Here is a 19,045-nt window from a genome sequence, read left to right on the forward strand (position 1 = left end):
GGTACTGCTCTGGTGGGTGTATTCCTGGGGGTGGAGCTGGGGGATCAGAGGGTCAGCATATAGCTCTGGTAGTTTGTAGATTCTGCTAAGGTCTTCCAAAGTGCTTGTACTATCTGGCCCTGCCAGGATCCACACCTGGCCCTCTCTCTAGCCCAGCTTTGGCCTGGGCTGCTGTTGCTGCCCAGCTTTCTGTCCCAGACATTGTCCGTGGTCCTAGCCCTGACCTTGGTCCTGTCATTGGTTCCAGCCCCCGATGCTAGTCCTCAGCTTAAATTGAACTTTTCATTCATTCATATGTCAATATTTGTGATGCATCTAATATGTGCAAGATGCAAGGATACAACAGCCAGGGGAAAAATTGGGTGCCATGCCTGCCTTCATGGACCTGCTTGTTATACATGCTACAAGTGGGAGTTACATGGCTCTTTGATATCACATGTTAGGGGGACCTGGGCAGGAAAAATTCCCTGAGGAGGCAACATGGGGCTGAGATATAAGGGATAAGGAGGCCACAAGGAAAGGGAAGAGCATTTCACACGGAGGGAGCACCATATACAAAAGTCTGGGGTTGGGAAGGGTGTGAGGGATGTAAGGTCAATGGGACTGGAGTAGAGAGAGAGAGGGAAGTGTTATGGGAGATGGAGTGGGAGAGACTAGCAGGGGCCAGATGAGGCGGGGCTGTTTGTCAATGATTGAAGGGAGACACTGGAGAGCTTTTAGGGGATGGAACATCCTAGTTGTCTTTGTGAGATTGTAGGGGGCAAGAGTGGAAGCAGGAGGACCACCTAGGAGGCAAATGCAGTTGTCAAGCAAAAGGTAGATGATGCCTTGAACTCTAACAATGGTAAGAGGGAGAGGAGTAGGCAAATTAAAGAGATGTTTATGAAAGTAAGGGCAAAAATGACAAAATATGGTGATGTTGATGGGGGTTAGGTTTCTAGGTTGTAGTGCTGGATGAATGGTGGGGCCGTGAGCAGAAGCAGAGAACACAGTGGAGAGGGGATGGGGTACAGGAAAGGTGACCATGAGTTCAGTTTCAGACACGTTGAATCTGAGGTGCCCAGGAAGAGACACCAAGTTGGATATATTGCTTGGAGTCCAGAGGAGATGACTGGGCTAGTTTATAAATTGGGGTATAGTTTGGAAATTAAAATCCTGGGTCTGGGTGAAAGTACCTAGGTGAGTGACTAGAGAAGTAGGTCTCAAGTTTAGCTGTACATTACAATCACGTGGGGCACTTTTCAAATGTACTGAGTAAAATTCAGTTCTTCAGTTACTCTAGACACATTTCAAGTGTTCAAGAGCCACATGGCTTTCCTGGCTACTGTATTGACAGCACAGATATAGAATGTTTTAAAATGGAAGATGTGGTCAACAGTGTGTCCAATGACTTTTGAGACAAGTCAAGTAAGAGGAAAATAAATGTCTCTCAGATTTTGTGACACTGAGTCTTTGGGAGATCTTAGGGAAAGCTGTTTGATAGGTTGAAAGGAAGTGGGGAAACCAGATGGGAGTGCACTGAGGTGTACGTGGAATATGGCGAGTGGAAATAGCAAGTACAGTTATAAATCTTTTGACAACTGAAGCCATGAAGTAGAGGAGGGAAATATGTGCTGGTTGGAAGGAGTATGAGATTGGGGAAGGTTTTAGTTGTGGTTGCTGTTGTTGTTTAGAGAGAGCACACACAAGTGTGTAAGTGTGAGGGGGAGGGAGGGGTGGAGGGAGAGAGAGAGACTCTCCAGCAGACCCGAAGTGGGGCTTGATCTCATGACCCGAGCTGAAATCAGAAGTTGGATGCCTAACTGACTGAGCCACCCAAGCACCCTGTTGTTGTTTTGTTGTTTAACTTTCATATTGTGAAATGCACAAACCTAAAGTGTATAGTTCAGTAAATTTTTGAATATGTATTCATCTGTTTAACCACCACCCAGATCAAAGTACAAAATATTTCCAGTAATCTTATCTTCTTTTTTTTTTTTTAAGATTTTATTTATTGGGATCCCTGGATGGCGCAGTGGTTTAGCGCCTGCCTTTGGCCCAGGGCGCGATCCTGGAGACCCGGGATCGAATCCCACGTCGGGCTCCCGGTGCATGGAGCCTACTTCTCCCTCTGCCTATGTCTCTGCCTCTCTCTCTCTCTCTGTGTGACTATCATAAATAAATAAAAATAAAAATAAAATATTTTATTTATTTATTTATTTGGGGCGGGGAGCGGAGAGAGAGAGCACAAGAGGGAGGCAGAGGAAGAGGGACAAGCAGACTCTCCACTGAGCAGGGAGCCTGATGCAGGGCTCCATCCCAGGACGCTGGGATCATGACCTGAGCCGAACTCTTAACCTACTGAGTCACCCAGGCGCCCTTCCTATTTATCTTCTAATAGTGAAGATTAACTCTGCCAGTTTTTGAGCTTCATGTAAAATAGCATCATTCACAGCATTCTCCTTTTGTGTCTGGTTTCTTTTGCTAGCATTATGTGTGTGAAATTGTCTATATTGTTCCGTGTAGCAAGAAGGTGGTTTCATTGCTGGGTAGTGTTTCATTGTATGATTGTGCCACAATTTGTTTGTCTGTTCCACTATTAATGGACACTTGTTTCATTTGGCTAATATGAAAAAAAATCTCATGAACTTTCTTGTACATATCCTTTGGAGGATATATGCAGTCATTTCGGTTGGATATTTACCAAGCAGTGGACTTGCTGAGTTGTAGGCTATATGTCTTTGTAGATACTGCATAACAGTTTTCCAAAGTGGTTGCACTAACTTATGCTCTTGCTTGTAATTGATAGGAGTTCTAGGTGCTTCACATTCTTGCCATAATCAAGCAATGACAATCCCTTTAATTTTAACCATTCTGATGGCTATATAATGGCACCTTGTTGTAGTTTTAACTTGCATTTCCCGGATTACTGGTTTTGTTATACTTATATATGTATTTATTTTCCATATGTTTATTGGCCTTTTGGGATATATTTTTTCTAGAGTACCTGTTTAAGACTTTAGTCATTTTAAAACACTGGGTTGCCTGCGTCTTTTGTTTTTGTTTTGCAGGGGTTCTTATTTAAATTTTATTTTTTTTTTTAATTTTTATTTATTTATGATAGTCACAGAGAGAGAAAGAGAGAGGCAGAGACATAGGCGGAGGGAGAAGCAGGCTCCATGCACCGGGAGCCCGATGTGGGATTCGATCCCGGGTCTCCAGGATCGCGCCCTGGGCCAAAGGCAGGCGCCAAACCGCTGCGCCACCCAGGGATCCCTTATTTAAATTTTAATCCTCTCTCACACTCTCAATCAACACCTATCTTTATCTTTCTCCCTCCCCAGCAACATCTCGGCATTTCTCATATATTTTATCCTAGTGTCTGGTTTCTATTCTTATTCTCTAGATAGTGTCTCTGGGTGACCAGAAGTCCTAATGTGTCTGTCTCTTTTTTATGGTTAAGTTTTGTGTGAAACTTTTTATGATTAGATTTTATGTGGTTAGGGATGCCTGGGTGGCTCAGCAGTTAAGTGTCTGCTTTCAGCTCAGGGCATGATCCTTGGGTCCAGGATCAAGTCCTGCATTGGGCTCCTTGCAGGATGCCTGTTTCTCCCTCAGCCTATGTCTCCGCCCCTCTCTCTGTGTCTCTCATGAATAAATAAATGAGATCTTTAAAAAAATAAATTTTACGTGGTTAGGTTTTATGAAATCTTTGCTTACTCTAAGGTTGTAAAGATTTTCTCCTATTTTTCTTCTATACAATATTGTTCTGAAAGGTATTGCTTTGCCTTTCATAATTATGTCCAATAGATTCACTTCAAATTAATTTCTGTATGTGGACATAAGGTGGAGATAAATTTTGGATATTTTCTCATTTATCAAAAAGAGCATCCATTTTCTTTTTAACTGCAGTGCCACCATTGTAATTTACACAGTGACCACATACATGTGGGTCTGTATCTGGACACTACTCTGTTCTATCTATCTATCTTTGCACCTAATAAGTTTTGATATTTGGTAATATAAGTACTGAGGGAGAAGGATTCTTTTAAACAACAGGAGATATTTGAGGTCTTATAAAAGCTGACAGGAGAGATTTAGTGAAGAGTGAGGAAATGAATAAAAGGGAGAGAGAGGATAATCTTCATCAAAAAAGACAGTAGGAATTGGGTTCCAGGTGCTTGTAGGATTGGCCTTATATACTCATTCGCTAATTCACTCGACGTGAATGTGTTGAGTAGCCCCCACATGTCAGACACAGGTGTATGGCAGTGCCAGGACAGACAGGGTCCCTATTCTCATGGAGTTCCCATTTTAGTCATGGGAGAAAGATAACAGACAAGTACCCACACCAACAGGTGATTCAGGCAGCAGTAAATGCCATGAAGAACATAGGCAGGATACTGCAATGAGAGTAACAGAAGACCATCCTGACCCGGCACCAGGGAAGGTCTTCTGGGATGCATGACATGTGAGATGAAGGAGCCAGCATCCCAGACAGAAAGAACATACAGCTAAAAAGACCTTAAAGTAATGAAAGCTTGTAGTATCTGTAAAACAAACATAAGACCGGTGTAGGTGGAACGGTAAAGAAAAAAAGTGGTAAGTGCAGGGAGCTGGGTAATCAAATGACGTCAGAAAGCAAGGTAGAGACCAAATCTGCCCAAGGAGGGTCTCCGTTAGTGTTGGGCTGAAGGTGGAGTTTCACATGCATGTGAGCTGGTAGATTAGTTGTAGGTGTTGGGACTGTGGGTGTGTGTATCAGGGGCGGTGGGGAGCAATCTTGCCTTCTTCTCTGTGAAGTTGCTCACATGTGCCATCTCTCCCTGCAGCCTCCTGAGTGATGCCAGCCCAGTTGTTCCTAATCTCCAGACTGGGCCTCTTGGTACTGCTGGGCACAGTCAGAGCAGGCCCTTTCGCTCCACGGTCCAATGTGACTCTCCCAGCTCCACGTCCTCCTCCCCGGCCGGGAGGCCGCACAGTGGAGTCCATAGGGGGAAGCCCCTCTTCTCAGCTTTATGAGCACACTGTGGAAGGAGGGGAGAAGCAGGTGGTTTTCACCCACCGCATCAACCTGCCCCCTTCAACTGGCTGTGGTTGTCCCCCGGGCACAGAGCCCCCAGTCTCTGCTTCAGAGGTGCAGGCCCTGAAGGTCCGGCTAGAGATCCTGGAGGAGCTGGTGAAGGGGCTCAAGGAGCAGTGCACTGGGGGATGTTGTCCTGCCTCGGCCCAGGCAGGCACAGGTGAGCAGGTGATCATGGGAGAGGGCACAGGAAAAGAGGAAGTGGGGAAGTCAGTCAGGGTTCTGTGGGTATCACTAGTCCATAAAGGAGCTTGGTAGGAATTAGAAGAAGGCACCCCTTCTTCCCCATTAGGGGTACTGAGTACAGCCCAGGGCACAACTCAGAGAATCCACCAGGCTAGAGATGTTAGCACTTCCCTCCCCTGTCCCCACGCATATGCTAGGGCTTTGGAAGGCCACAGGTATCCACCAGTAGTAGTACCTGGAAACAAAGACAACCTTATGAAGTGAGCCTGGCCCTGCTGGAGGGGCTGACTTAGGAGAGCACTGTATGGGCTTGGTCTCTTTCCCCAGAAACACTGAGGCCTGCCTCTCCCTCTTACTCCAGGCCAGACAGATGTTCGCACTCTCTGCAGTCTCCATGGCGTGTTTGACCTGAGCCGCTGTGCCTGCTCCTGTGAGCCAGGCTGGGGTGGGCCCACCTGTTCAGACCCCACAGGCCCTATGCCATCCTCCCCACCCTCAGCCTCTGGGTCCTGCCCAGATGACTGCAACGATCAGGGTCGCTGTGTCCGGGGGCGCTGCGTATGCTTCCCCGGTTACAGCGGCCCCAGCTGTGGCTGGCCCTCCTGCCCCGGGGACTGCAACGGCCGTGGGCGCTGCGTGCAGGGTGTGTGCGTGTGCCGGGCCGGCTTCTGGGGCGACGACTGCAGCCTGCGCTCCTGCCCCGGGGGCTGCAGCCAGAGGGGACGCTGCGAGGACGGGCGCTGCGTGTGCGACCCCGGCTACGCTGGCGACGACTGTGGGAAGCGCAGCTGCCCCCGGGGCTGCAGCCAGAGGGGACGCTGCGAGGACGGGCGCTGCGTGTGCGACCCCGGCTACGCTGGCGACGACTGCGGCTCGCGGAGCTGCCCGTGGGACTGCGGCGAGGGCGGTCGCTGCGTGGACGGCCGCTGTGTGTGCTGGCCCGGCTACGCGGGCGAGGACTGCGGCGCCCGGACGTGTCCCCGAGACTGCCGGGGCCGCGGGCGCTGCGAGGACGGCGAGTGCATCTGCGACGCGGGCTACAGCGGGGACGACTGCGGCGTGCGCAGCTGCCCGGGGGACTGCAACCAAAGGGGCCGCTGCGAGGACGGCCGCTGCGTGTGCTGGCCCGGGTACACCGGGCCCGACTGCGGCGCGCGCGCCTGCCCCCGCGACTGCCGGGGCCGCGGGCGCTGCGAGAACGGCGTGTGCGTGTGCCACGCGGGCTACAGCGGCGAGGACTGCGGCGTGCGCAGCTGTCCCGGGGACTGTCGCGGCCGGGGCCGCTGCGACAATGGCCGCTGCGTGTGCTGGCCCGGGTACACGGGCCGGGACTGCGGCACGCGCGCCTGCCCTGGCGATTGCCGGGGCCGCGGGCGCTGCGTGGACGGCCGCTGTGTGTGCAACCCTGGCTTCGCGGGCGAGGACTGCGGAAGTCGTCGGTGCCCTGGGGACTGCCGCGGGAGCGGCCGCTGCGAGGATGGCGTGTGCGTGTGCAACGCGGGCTACGAGGGAGCGGACTGTGGCGCGCGCAGCTGCCCGGGTGGTTGCCACGGCCGCGGCCAGTGCCTGGACGGGCGCTGCGTGTGCGACGATGGCTACTCGGGCGAGGACTGCAGCGTAAGGCGGTGCCCGCGCGACTGTAGCCAGCAAGGCGTGTGCCAGGACGGTGTGTGCACCTGTTGGGAGGGCTACGCAGGCGAGGACTGCGGCCTCCGTACCTGCCCCTCCAACTGCCACCAGCGGGGCCGCTGTGAGGATGGGCGCTGCATCTGCGACCCAGGCTACACTGGCCCCTCCTGTGCCACCCGCACCTGCCCCGCCGACTGCCGGGGCCGCGGGCGCTGTGTGCAGGGAGTGTGCATGTGCCACGTGGGCTATAGCGGCCCGGACTGTGGGCAGGAAGAGCCCCCCGCCAGCGCCTGCCCTGGGGGCTGCGGGCCCCGGGAGCTGTGCCGCACCGGGCAGTGTGTGTGCGTCGAGGGCTTTCGAGGACCGGACTGTGCCATTCAGGTGTGCCCTGGGGACTGCCGTGGCAGAGGAGAGTGTCGTGAGGGCAGCTGTGTCTGTCAAGATGGCTATGCCGGGGAAGACTGTGGGGAAGGTGAGTATGCCGCCTTCCCCAATATGCTGGGGCAGGGACTGGGAACCAGAGCCAGGGGGAAGGCCTGAGCCTGTGGCAGTGGCCCAGGAACCTGGAGGAAGAGTAAAGGAGGTCAACTATTAGGGTGGAAGGCAGTCATAGGAGCCAGAGAGCCAGTGTCACCAGGGGCAGCAGAGCCACAGGGGCATGCCTGCAGGCAGGACCTGCTTTCAGATGTCTGATGAGCATGTTGGGGCTCTTCGAGTTGCTTTTAGGGGAATCTTTGTTTTTGGAGATGGGGGGGGGCGCGAAGGAGATCCCAGGGCTTGTGCAGGCCTCTGCCAGTTTTGCCCCACCTCCAGAGAGGAGCAGGAACTGGATCGATCTTTTGGTGTGGCCCTGAGTACAGGGATCTTTGATGATAGGGGTAGGGGGTAGGGGACTGCCTTGGGCTAACCATCTTTCCGTATCTCATTCTCCTGGGCAGAGGTGCCAGCCATTGAGGGCATGAGGATGCACCTCTTGGAGGAAACGACGGTTCGGACAGAGTGGACCCGGGCTCCTGACACTGTGGATGCCTATGAAATTCAGTTCATTCCCACGGTGAGAGCCAAGCTTGCAGGAGGAGGTTGAGTGGGCAGGATTCAGGAGAGGGAGTGCTCACCTCAGTCAGGAAGTTCTGGGTGGTCAGTGGTTGAGTTCAGATTGGGTAGGTTCCTGAAGCTGCTATAAAGACCTTCTCATCCTACTCCACACTGGGTCCAGAAGGCCTTCGCAGCATCAGTTCACTGCAGTGGAACTACGTCTGGTGACAATGAGCTCAGGACTTCTTGAGGCTGTGCAGTCCATTGTTGGTAATCATTGGTAGTTCTTTCTGTTGTTGCTGAGTCTAAATCTGCCCCATTGTACATCCCCCATTGTACATCCATCCATTGGCCCTAGCTGGGCCTCCACCATTGTCAGAATGTTGTCTTTGCTTTTCCTCCACCACAGGCTTTCAGGTATTTGGAGACTTCAACCTCCATTCTCCATTTGGAGACTTCAACCTCCAAGACTGCTCTCTCCATTCTCTCCAGGGCAAACCCCCTGGTTTCTTCACTCCTTTTCCCTAAGACTTTGTTCTCCCAATTCTTCCTGGATTCCCTCCTCTAATGCCTTGTGCTTTTTGTATTTGCCCCCAAAATGTGGGAGCAGGAGGGGTCCAGTCGTTCTGGCTAACTCTAAAAACACTGGCATTTTTCTCAGGATTGATGTATATTAACTGTGGTCACAAAAACTGGCAGCTGTTTTGATCATATTTGTTTTTAAAGTAACTTTTATTATAAAAGTCATGTAGGCTCAATATAGAAACAAGAAAATATAAACAAGAGAAAGGGAAAGGAGATAAAAAGAAGGGAAAAAAGATGACATTCAACTATATGCACTTTTTTAGTCTAAATATAGTACATTTTTGCATGTGGCTCTGTTTAGTGTTATCTTTTTTGGTTTGGGCCAAGCTGTCTAGGCTGTTGCAATGATTTGAGTCTGTGAACTTGTTCTCCCGCCTCTGTGTCATCAGTGCACTGCAAAGCATTGTATCTGTCTCACTCTTAAAATATTTGGGGGCACCTGAAGGACAAAGCCTTGTGGCCTCTCATTAGAGACCCCCTTTTATGCAGATTGGCCTTTTATGACATGTTTGGCCTCCCAGCTCCAAATACTTTGAGACCTCTACTGTTTAACTCATGTTTTCCTGCATCTTCCAAGAAATGACATGGGTGAATAGGCCATTTACCCTAATCTCCAAAACTCTGGAAGAATAAATAACTCCTGGGGACTAAACCCTAGGAAGGGGCTAGGACAGAAGAGACAGCTCAGAGGTGCTGGCTCTCATCCCTGCCCTCATTGGTCTGGGCATTCTAAGTCTTCTTATGACACCAGACCCCGGCCATGCTCTGTCTCTCCTCACTGTCTGGTAGAAGCAGAGGCAGAAATCCCTCCTTTGCAGTGCACCAATATAGCTTGGCTTGGATTTTTTTCTTCTGTTAAAAACATTTTTGTTTTTTGTCGTAAAAGGAGTTTAATCACAAGACAAGAATTTGGCAACTAGAGAAAAAAACAAATAATTCTTGGCTGCTTCACACTAAAACAAGCACTGTTAACATTTTTAAGTGTTTTTCCCACTCTCTTTTCCTATGTGTATATTATTGACATAGTTCTGATCTTGAGAGGATGGGACTTTTAAAAGGAACTGTCCTAAGAAACTTCAGGGAAAAAGAATTAAAATAAGCACTCAAGATAGAAAGAGCTTGCAGGGTAGCATTGTTCTCTGCTCTTAGTAAATAATCCATCCTTGGGTGTTTTCAAGAAGTGCGTCTTCCCAGCTGAAGCTCTAGGCTTCCTCCCTCACCATGGGGCCAGGTGGGGTCAAGCTGGCCTGCACCTGGTTCAGCTCATCTCTTTGAACCTGGGTGTGGAAAATGCTCCTATGAAATTGGTCCCCAGACACCTCTCTTGGACTACACATTAGCCTGTGCTACTGGCCCTCTGATTGCTTTCTAAGCTTTCTGTGGCTAGCCCCTGGAGTGGCGCCTCTTGTCCTGGCCAGCGCTCTCTATCCATTTCTATTGGCACAGAGTGTATTGGTAGCCAGCTATCCTCTGGTGCTGCCATCTTCTTAGAGGCCTATCTCCACCTTACCTCCTTCCCTTTTCCAGAAGCACTTCTGTCTCAAAGCCCAGCCATTTGCTGTTCCTGGCAAAGGGACACACCTAGTCACTGGAATGATCTTCAGAACACAGAAGAGGAACTTTCCTCCTTCTTCCTGCATACGTGGCATCAGTACTCTGACTCAGTGGTTCTCAAAGCATATTTCTTGGACCTGCAGCAGGAACATCACCTGGAAGCTTGGTACACATGCAGAACGTCAGACTGCAGCCCCAGATCTACTGAATTAGGAGCTCTGGGGCTGGAGCCCAGTGACCTGCATTGTAACAAGCACTCCAGGTGATTCTGCTACATTCCAAGCCTGAGGACCACTAACTTAAGGAATGTTGTCATTTTGCTCAAGAGGCCAGTACCTCTCTGAATGTGAGAGGAAGCAAAAGGTAACTGAGGGAGGTGAGCCCTGGAAGAGGAGGGTCAGGCATTCTTTGTCCAGGTGTATTCTGAAGCCTAGCAGCCAGCATCTGCCTAGAGAGCCTGCCTCAGACCAGACAGATGAGAGATGTCCATTGGACGGATAGTGGGACTTTAAGGGGACTAGTGCCCAGTGGATCTTAGGAGGCACTAAGAGGTGTCTACAAGGCTCATGTAGGTGGTCTGAAGGGAGAAGAGAAATCAAGATGTGCTTTCACTGAAAGGACCAGACATCATCAAGGAGCACCCAGGGGTTGTGTGGCCTGGGGGTGTGGTGGGGGTTGAGGGTGTGTATATGTGTTGGATTGGGGGAACAAAGAGAGAGAAAGTTCTGGCAAGGATGAGGACTTTACAGGCCTTTAGTGGATGCCCACCCAAGGGTTCCTAGGCTGGGGTATCCTAGGGCAGGGTGAATAGGAGAACAGGGGACCTGTGTGCCCAGGAAAACTTTTCAGCCAACAAAACTGACAAAGCTTCATTTCATCCTCAACCCAGAAATCTCTACATGGCCTCTCATCTGGTTTTATACTTTGGTATTTACTGTGTTGATTTCCCCACAATTTTCTTGGTTTAGGAGAGTACCTTTTGAAATTTCCAGTCCTACTTGGCTGAATGGAGGTGTCCCCATCACAGCCAACATAGCTAAGCAGAACAGAGCGTCCTTATTAGCTGCCCCAGCTCGACAGCCCAGTGAATTTTGGGGCAGTTAGGCTGCTTACAGATGTCCATTCCTCCCGTTTCCCCAGTAGCTGGCCCTCCAAGGAGACGCTGCCTGGAGCAGAGGCTGGCATATTTCCTGTGGGGTCACCACAGATACTCATAACACCTTCCAGGTGCACTTGGAGGGAGGTTGTTTGTTCACAGGCATGTATGACACAGATTTGGGTAGGGATCCAACCCACCTTAAGATGTGGCCATACATTTAGCTACTAGAACACAAGGTGAGGACAGGAGACCATCTTTTCATCATACCCAGCATACTGCCAGGTATGAAATTGGGAATCATATTTGTGAGACTTAGAGCAGGTAGGCTTTGTCTTTGAGGGGCCTATAATCCTGCCCAGGAGACAAGGGAAGCACCTACAGGGAAATATCATGACAAGGGTCACAGCCATGTTGCCCAACCAGGAGCAGGTGTCTGTGGGCAGGCTTGGGCCAGGGCAGATGCTGTAAGGAGGAAGTGAGGTTTGAAAGGTGCATCCCTCAGTTACTTCCTCTCTTATGACAGGAGTGAGCTTGGGAGAAGCTCCCTCGCACCCAGGTAGGCAGGGTTGCCTGGGGAAGCCAGAGGGAGAATCCTGGGTATGTTGGGTAGATTTTGGCAGACACCTGAGGACCGGCTAAAAAGGTAGGCCCTGTGAGAGGTGGCTGTGAGGTCACACTGCCTGGGTTGGATTCCCCGCCACTTTCTTGGTGTTGGTGACCTTGGGCAAGATACATAATCCTTTTGTTTTTTGTTTTTTTAATTTTTATTTTTTAAAGATTTTATTTATTCATTCATGAGAGACACAGAGAGAGGCAGAGACACAGGCAGAGGGAGAAGCAGGCTCCATGCAGGGAGCCCGATGTGGGACTCAATCCCTGGTCTCCAGGATCACACCTTGGGCTGCAGGTGGCGCCAAACAGCTGCGCCACTGGGGCTGCCCTACATAATCCTTTTGTACTTCAGTTTCTTCATCTGTCCAATGGGAATAACATGACCTCCCTCATAAGGGTCTTAGGAGGATTAAGTGAGTTCATATATGTAAGTTGCCTTGAACAGCACCTGGGACACTCTACCCATTTTAGATGTGTTTGCGGCTAACACCCATGTTCCCCAGCTGTGCAGGACCAAGTTCTACACAGTTCCATGTTGACTGTGCATGGAACTGGAGAAAGAAGCGATAAGGGAGATTGAACAGCAGCAGTGAGAGTGCCAGCCCTGATCCCCTTGGTGCTCTCTTTCTTGCAGACCGAGGGGGTGAGCCCCCCATTCACAGCTCGGGTACCCAGCTCTGCCTCAACCTATGACCAGAGAGGACTGGCTCCCGGTCAGGAGTACCAGGTCACGGTCCGTGCTCTTCGAGGGACTAGCTGGGGCCCTCCTGCCTCCAAGACCATCACCACCAGTGAGAGCTGGGGCCGTGGGCAGGGTCCTGGTAGAGATTTAGATTTGAGAGGAATGGCAGGGAATCTTTCACCCACCCCCATCCCCCCTGCCCCAGGAAGGCAGAAGAGAGGGGTGGGGTGGGGACAGACCTCTTAGAGGGAAAGCTGGGGACTGAAGGACCAAACTCCCACCTGATCCCTCTTCTAACCTGGCTAGTGATCGATGGCCCACAAGACCTCCGAGTGGTGGCTGTGACACCAACCACACTGGAGCTCAGCTGGCTGCGACCCCAGGCTGAGGTGGACCGATTCGTGGTGTCCTATGTCAGTGCTGGCAACCAGAGGGTGCGGCTGGAAGTGCCTCCTGAGGCAGATGGGACGCTGCTAACTGACCTGATGCCAGGCGTGGAATATGTCGTGACCGTCACGGCAGAGCGGGGCCGGGCAGTAAGCTACCCGGCTTCTGTCAGGGCCAACACAGGTACGGCTGGCCAGGGGTCAGAGAAGAGCCCAGTTTCTTTGTGCAGCAGCCGCTTCCTTGGGAGCCCCCATCTAGGATTCACGGGCTCCTCTGAATGCACCTTGGCAGGCTGTGTGGTAGTCCCAAAGCACCTGCTGGGGACTTGCTCTGTAACTGCCTCAGTGGGGAGACAGAGCCTTAGGGTGCTTGGAGGCCTTTAGGGAGGCTGCAGGTGCGACTCCGGGAGGACCTGCCCCCGCGAGAGACGCCCTCTGACCCACCTAGGTGGGGCAGATTCTGCTTGAAACAGGCACAAGGACGGCCCTGAGCTCACAGTGGTCGGCTCTTGCAAAGATTGGAACCAGGCAGATCCGCATTCCTGTTGACTTTAGGATTGGGGTTGGAGGGAGTTAGGTCTCAGAGCAGTAATTTCCCACTAACCCTCAAGGTCTCTAAACAGATGGATACTTATTTTCTTTTCCTGTGACGGAGGGACGGAGGGACGCTCACACTGTCTCCTGCCCCTCCCCTTTCTCTCCTTCAGACACAGGGCCCCACCTGCTGGCTTCTCTTCCTTTCTAGGGCACCAGGAGTGGCGGGCTTGGAGGGCGAGCGGGAGGGGCCCCTGGGACACTGACTGTTCGGTCTGGTTCTCTTTCCAGGTGGGGCTGGGGCGCAGGCGGAGGCCCCCGGCGCCCGGGGGAGGGACGGAGGGAGGGGCGCGACGGAGGGGGCTGCCGCTGACCGGCTCTCCCCTCCCCCCTCTTTTGCCCCCGGCAGCGCCAGGCCACTACAGTTACCCGGAGGTGCGCCCCCCAGCCCCGCCCCCCCAGCCCCGTCCCCGGCCGGCTCCCGCCCCGCGGCCCCCGCGCCCCGCGCGCCCCGCTCGGCCCTCGCGGCCAGCGGAGGAGGAGGAGGGGGAGGAGGAGCCTCGGCCCGGGCCCAGCCCGCCGCAGCCCCCTCGGCGGCCGTGGGCCAACCTGCCGGGCGAGCTGGGCCGGTTCCGCGGCAGCGTGCGAGACCTGGAGCGCCACCTGAGAGCTCACGGCTACCCGCTGCGGGCCAACCAGACCTACGCGTCGGTGGCGCGCCGCGTCCACGAGTACCTGCAGCGGCGTCGGGCGGCTGCCGCCCCCCCCGGCTCCCCCGCGCCCCCGGCCCGGCGCCCCGCCCCCGCCGCGAGCCCCGCCCCCGGCGCCTGGAAGGGGGCCTCCGAGCCCCGCACCGACGGCCTCTCGCCGGAGGGCGTGGACCGCGAGGCCGCGCCGCGCCACCCCAAGCCCGAGGTGCTGGGCAGTTCCGCCGACGGCGCGCTACTCGTGTCCCTCGACGGGCTCCGCGGCCACTTCGAGCGCGTGGTGCTGCGCTGGCGGCCCCAGCCCCCCGCGGAGGGCCCCGGCGGGGAGCTGACCGTGCCGGGCACCGCGCGCGCCGTCAGCCTACCCGACCTCACGCCCGGCGCCACCTACCACGTGGAGGTCCACGGGGTGCGGGCAGGGCAGACCTCCACGTCCTACGCGTTCGTCACCACCACAGGTAGCATGCGCTGGGGCCGCGGGAGCACCCATCCCCTGCCCAGCCTCGCCCGACGCTGGAGTCCCCATCGGAGAGTTCCTCTGGCCGCCTCGCTGCTCGGACCACCACCCCACCCGCACCACACCCCGGGGCCCTCAAGCCCGGTCCAGACTCCAGGGGACCCCACAGCAGACTCCAGGGGACCCCACATGCCCTACTGGGCGCCTAGAAGCCATCTCCACCCCAGGAGCCTCAGGGGGGATACCCAGGGCGAGACCTGGTCTTCAGGGTTCCTGGGACGCTTGCCCGGATTGCCATCCCGGGAACGGACGGGGCGGGCCTGCAGAAACTCACTGGAGCAGTGGGAGTGGGGCACCAGAGTGAAACCATCACTTCCCCACTCTGACTCACTGTGGTGAGGGTGGCCAAAGGCTCTGGTCAGTGGTTAGAGTTTTCCACGATTTGGCCTGGACCTCAAAGGGACACATCAGAACAGTGTGGGGCTGGCCTTGAAGTCATCAGGCAGCTTGTGTCTGTGAGCGGTGAACCCACTGCTTCTTGAGCTGTCTTTCCAGACCTCCTGGCTCACTTCATGCTTATCTCTTCCACAGGAATGATGCCAGGCCCAGGGAAGGGGTGCTCTCGGGCTGCCCTGGGGAGGGATGTGGACCTGTTCTTCCCCACCTAGGGCCCAGATGCCACCTGAGCTGGATGTACCCACGCACACCCTCTTTTCCCTCTCTCCTCACTACCCACTCTCCCCTTGCATCTGCCTTCCCTAACACCACATCCCCTCCTTTCTTCCAGGCTTCTCACTGCAGCACTAATGGAAGCTACGACCACCACCCCGTGGGCAGAGAGATGTGCTTGGGGAGGGACGTGGAAGTCTGTGGGGGCTAGAGGCCACAGGAGCCTTGTGAGGGGGGGATGGTCAGCTTTCTTTCTTTCATTTATTGCCTACAGGCCTGTCTGTTCAGGAATGTGGTGGACAGGGGTGTTGGGAGGATGCAGTAGCCCAGGGAGTGGACTTGGAAGCAGAAGAGGGAGGCTCTGTGGGCTCTTAGAGGCTAGAAGGCAGAACCTGGGGGCTGGATTTCCTTTCTTGCTCTCATTCCCAACTCTCCTGTTTTTCTCACCCTGCCCTTTCCCAGGGTCCTCTCCCTCAGGCCTCTTGGGGGCCACTGATGAGCCTCTTCCCTCAGGCCCTTCAACAACGCAAGGGGCCCGGGCCCCTGAACTGCAGCAGCGCCCCCAGGAGCTAGGAGAGTTGAGGGTGCTGGGCAGAGACAAGACGGGGAAGCTCCGTGTCGCCTGGACTGCTCAGCCTGACACGTTTGCCCACTTCCAGCTGCACCTCCGGGTGCCTGAGGGGCCAGGGCCACATGAGGAGCTCCTGCCCGGGGATGTCCGCCAGGCTCTGGTGCCCTCGCCCCCTCCTGGAGTCCCCTATGAGCTGTCACTGCGTGGGGTCCCCCCGGAGGGCGAGCCCTCTGCCCCTCTCATCTACCAAGGCATTATGGGTATATCCTGAACTCTGTTCCAATCAGTGTCCTGGGGATGGGGAGGGGCTGGGCCATTGGGGCTTTAGAGGTGGCATGGGGATTGTGGGGCTGGGCTGGTGTTTGGGTTGGAGTGGTAAGAGCAAACAAGGAGAGAGGAGGTTGGAGTTGAGGGTTCAGGGGAAAGAGGAATGGAGGGAGTCTCAGAATAAGGATGAGGTGCAGGGGGGAGATGGGAAGAGAAAAGTCAGAGGGTGGGCCTGGGAGTCAAGAGAGGGGCTGTAGGCTCTGGCTTTCCACTTACAGTGTTCTTTGTCCTGTGTCCTCCCCAGTTCCTGGTCACTCACAGATCTCTGAGGGTAGGCATGGGAAGGCCTCAGCCCTGATGATACTGACCCTTAGCCCCCTCTCCCCCTTCCCTTCCCCATAGCCCCCACCACCCCCTCAGGGGGCAGCCTAGAACAGCAGCCCCCATTCTGGGAGCCTGGCCTGTAGTAGGCTGTGCTCCATGGTCCCAGCAGCCAGTTTCTGCTGGGGATGGAGGTTCTTTAGGGTAGGGAGCTCCACAGGGATCAGGGCTTCAGAGACAGGTGAGGTTTGTGGTGTCAGTGAAGCCCAGGGCCTGGACTTCCTGGCTCTCAGGTTCCCTCCTGGTCCCTCTTTATGACTAGGGTAGCATACTCCCTGCCACTCCAGGTCAGGCTCAGCACTAGAAGAGAGGGAGGAGAGGGAGAGAAAAGTGGACAGAGGAGTCTTCAGCTGCTCCAGAGTGGCAAGGAGGAGGTTCTGACTCCGGAAGAACCAGGGATGACTGGAAACTCCCCCAGTGGTCTTGATGTGGAGAGGGACTGGGACCTTTGTGAGAGGTGGGGAAACTAGCACAAGGGGAGGGCTAATGCTGTCACTCCAGAACAGAGGAGGGCTGCTCACAGAGGCTTGAGGTGGGGAAGTGGAGGCTCTGGGGGAGGGAGCTGTCAAGGAAGGAGGGACCCAGCCGGCTGAGGAGAGGGAAGGAGACCAGGGACAAAGGTAACGGTTGAGTCCACCTGCTCAACTTCCGCCCCCACGTTCCAGACAGGGATGGGCCGAAGCCTGGGAAGACTTCTGCCCCACCACGCCTGGGTGAGCTAGCAGTGACTGACCAGACCTCTAGCTCCCTGCTCCTGCGCTGGACAGTCCCAGAGGGCGAGTTCGACTCCTTTGTGATCCAGTACAAGGACAGGAACGGACCCCAGGTGGTGCCTGTGGAGGGGTCCAAGCGCTCAGCCCTCATCACCAACCTGGACCTGGGACGCAAGTACAAATTCCTGCTCTATGGGCTCCTGGGCAAGAAGAGGCACAGCCCCCTGGTGGCTGAAGCCAAGATTTGTGAGTGAGATGGTCACACACACCCCTGCCCCTGCCCCCTGCACAACCTTGAAGGGGGTCTTCCCTGTGCTTTGGGAACACCAGGAAGGCTTCCTGGAGGCAGTGGGGCCTCAGATGAATCCAGAAGGGAAAACAGTGGTGGGTCCAGCAGAGAGGTTGAGGAGGACAGTGCCAACAGAGGGAGCCATGGAGAGGCAGGAGCCAATGTGGCCCTGGAGGAGAATCTGTTACCTCACGATGGAGATCAGGGCAGCTGAGGGGACTGAGCTTGCCTGTGTAGGACTGAGGAGCTTAGAGCTCATTTGAGGGCCCTGGGCGGTTGGGGGGAGGGGCGGTCTGAAGGGTTTTAACTGGGAATGACATGATTTAATATTTATCTTACCAATTACAATGAGGCTGTTGCAGAAGCTAGCTGGAGAAGTGAGTTAAGAGCCAACAAGAAATGATACTGGCCCGCCTAGGATGGTGGCAGTGAGGCTGGATGAGGGAGGTGGAGGACAATGAGGAGGCCCAGGCAGTCCCATGTTTCTAGAGCAGACAGTCCTGTTCCCTGAGGCGAGGAACAGTGGAGGAGATGAACAGCACAGCATGGGACACTTAGATAAACCTCTTCGGAGCATAGGTTAACAAGATGTTCTAAGTGTATCAACACACTTACTGCCTACAGCGGCCCCGCGAGGCATGCCTGTTTATAGATGAGGAGAGTCAAGGCACAGAGAAGGACAGGGCACTTGAGCAGAAGTGGCAGGGCCACGGGGTTGTCACTGCTGCCCTCACAGGTCTGGAGAGCAGAGAGAAGGCCTGAAAGGGGGCATGGGGGGACAGGAGCCAGGGTGAGGGTGTTGGTGGAGAAGAGATGGTGGCCAACACTCAGAGCACGGGCAGAGGAAGAGGAGCATGCAGAGTAGCCCAAGGGAGTGACTGGCAGACGGGGGCACAGCCAGGGACAGTGGTGTCCTGGATGCCAAAATGAAGGGCGCGGTTAGACATATCAGATTCCATAAGAGTGATTCAGGGCTGTAGAGTGTCCACAGGACTTAGCAATGACCAGGTCACCACTGACTCTGGTGAGAGCTGCCAGTGGAGGGTGGAGCTGGATTAAGAGGGAGATAGAGGTGAGGACATGGCTACAACCAGTGTAGACGGCTCTTTCTGGAAGCTGGACTAGGACTAGAGAGCAAGCAGGGAGGTGGAGGCTGGAGGGAGCTAGCAGCCAAGGAGAGGAGCTCCCGCAAAGGCTGAGGGCACAGTGGCAGGGAGGGAAGGGTTGGTGGTGCAGGGTGGGAGAGAAGGAGGTGGGAGGCTCTCCCGCATTCAAGTACTCCAAAGATGGTGCTTCCCTCTCTTGAGGAAAAACCAACTGGTAGTTAAGCCTGGAAGCAGTAGAGATTGTCCTGGAAGACTTCCTTGGCTGTAGAGGCACAGAAAGGGATGGCCGGGCTCCCTTCTCTCTGAAGCCGTCCACTACGCTGCAGATAGTTAGGGCCACACCAGTCCATACAGTGCTTCTGTGCCATCTAGAACTTGGCACCCTTCCTTTAGGTGAGCACAGCTCTACGCCAGGGCGCACAGCTTGGCAAGCAGAGGCTGGCTGGATTTCAGTCCCTCCGTGCTCCCTCAGCCATGTACCTTTGTGCAGTGAACAGCCTGTACCACCTCACCCAACATCC

General features: G+C 54.6%; 1 protein-coding gene across 9 annotated transcripts in view; it reads left to right on the forward strand.

Annotated features, from left to right (window-relative positions):
- Positions 1 to 19,045, forward strand: part of TNXB (tenascin XB) — a 56,830-nt gene that overhangs the window by 3,823 nt on the left and 33,962 nt on the right. For 6 of the 9 annotated variants that reach the window (XM_077904587.1, XM_077904590.1, XM_077904588.1 and 3 more), the window contains exons 3-10: positions 4,812 to 5,222; positions 5,610 to 7,349; positions 7,816 to 7,931; positions 12,397 to 12,553; positions 12,751 to 13,014; positions 13,774 to 14,529; positions 15,660 to 16,028; positions 17,082 to 17,375. In XM_077904587.1, the coding sequence (XP_077760713.1) occupies positions 4,823 to 5,222; positions 5,610 to 7,349; positions 7,816 to 7,931; positions 12,397 to 12,553; positions 12,751 to 13,014; positions 13,774 to 14,529; positions 15,660 to 16,028; positions 17,082 to 17,375 (4,096 nt within the window). In that variant the 5' untranslated portion in view covers positions 4,812 to 4,822. The remainder of the gene's footprint in view (positions 1 to 4,811; positions 5,223 to 5,609; positions 7,350 to 7,815; positions 7,932 to 12,396; positions 12,554 to 12,750; positions 13,015 to 13,773; positions 14,530 to 15,659; positions 16,029 to 17,081; positions 17,376 to 19,045) is intronic. The other 3 variants (XM_077904591.1, XM_077904593.1, XM_077904594.1) reach the window with 3 other exon arrangements.

This window comes from Canis aureus, chromosome 7, assembly GCF_053574225.1.
Source record: "Canis aureus isolate CA01 chromosome 7, VMU_Caureus_v.1.0, whole genome shotgun sequence".
NCBI lineage: Eukaryota > Metazoa > Chordata > Mammalia > Carnivora > Canidae > Canis > Canis aureus.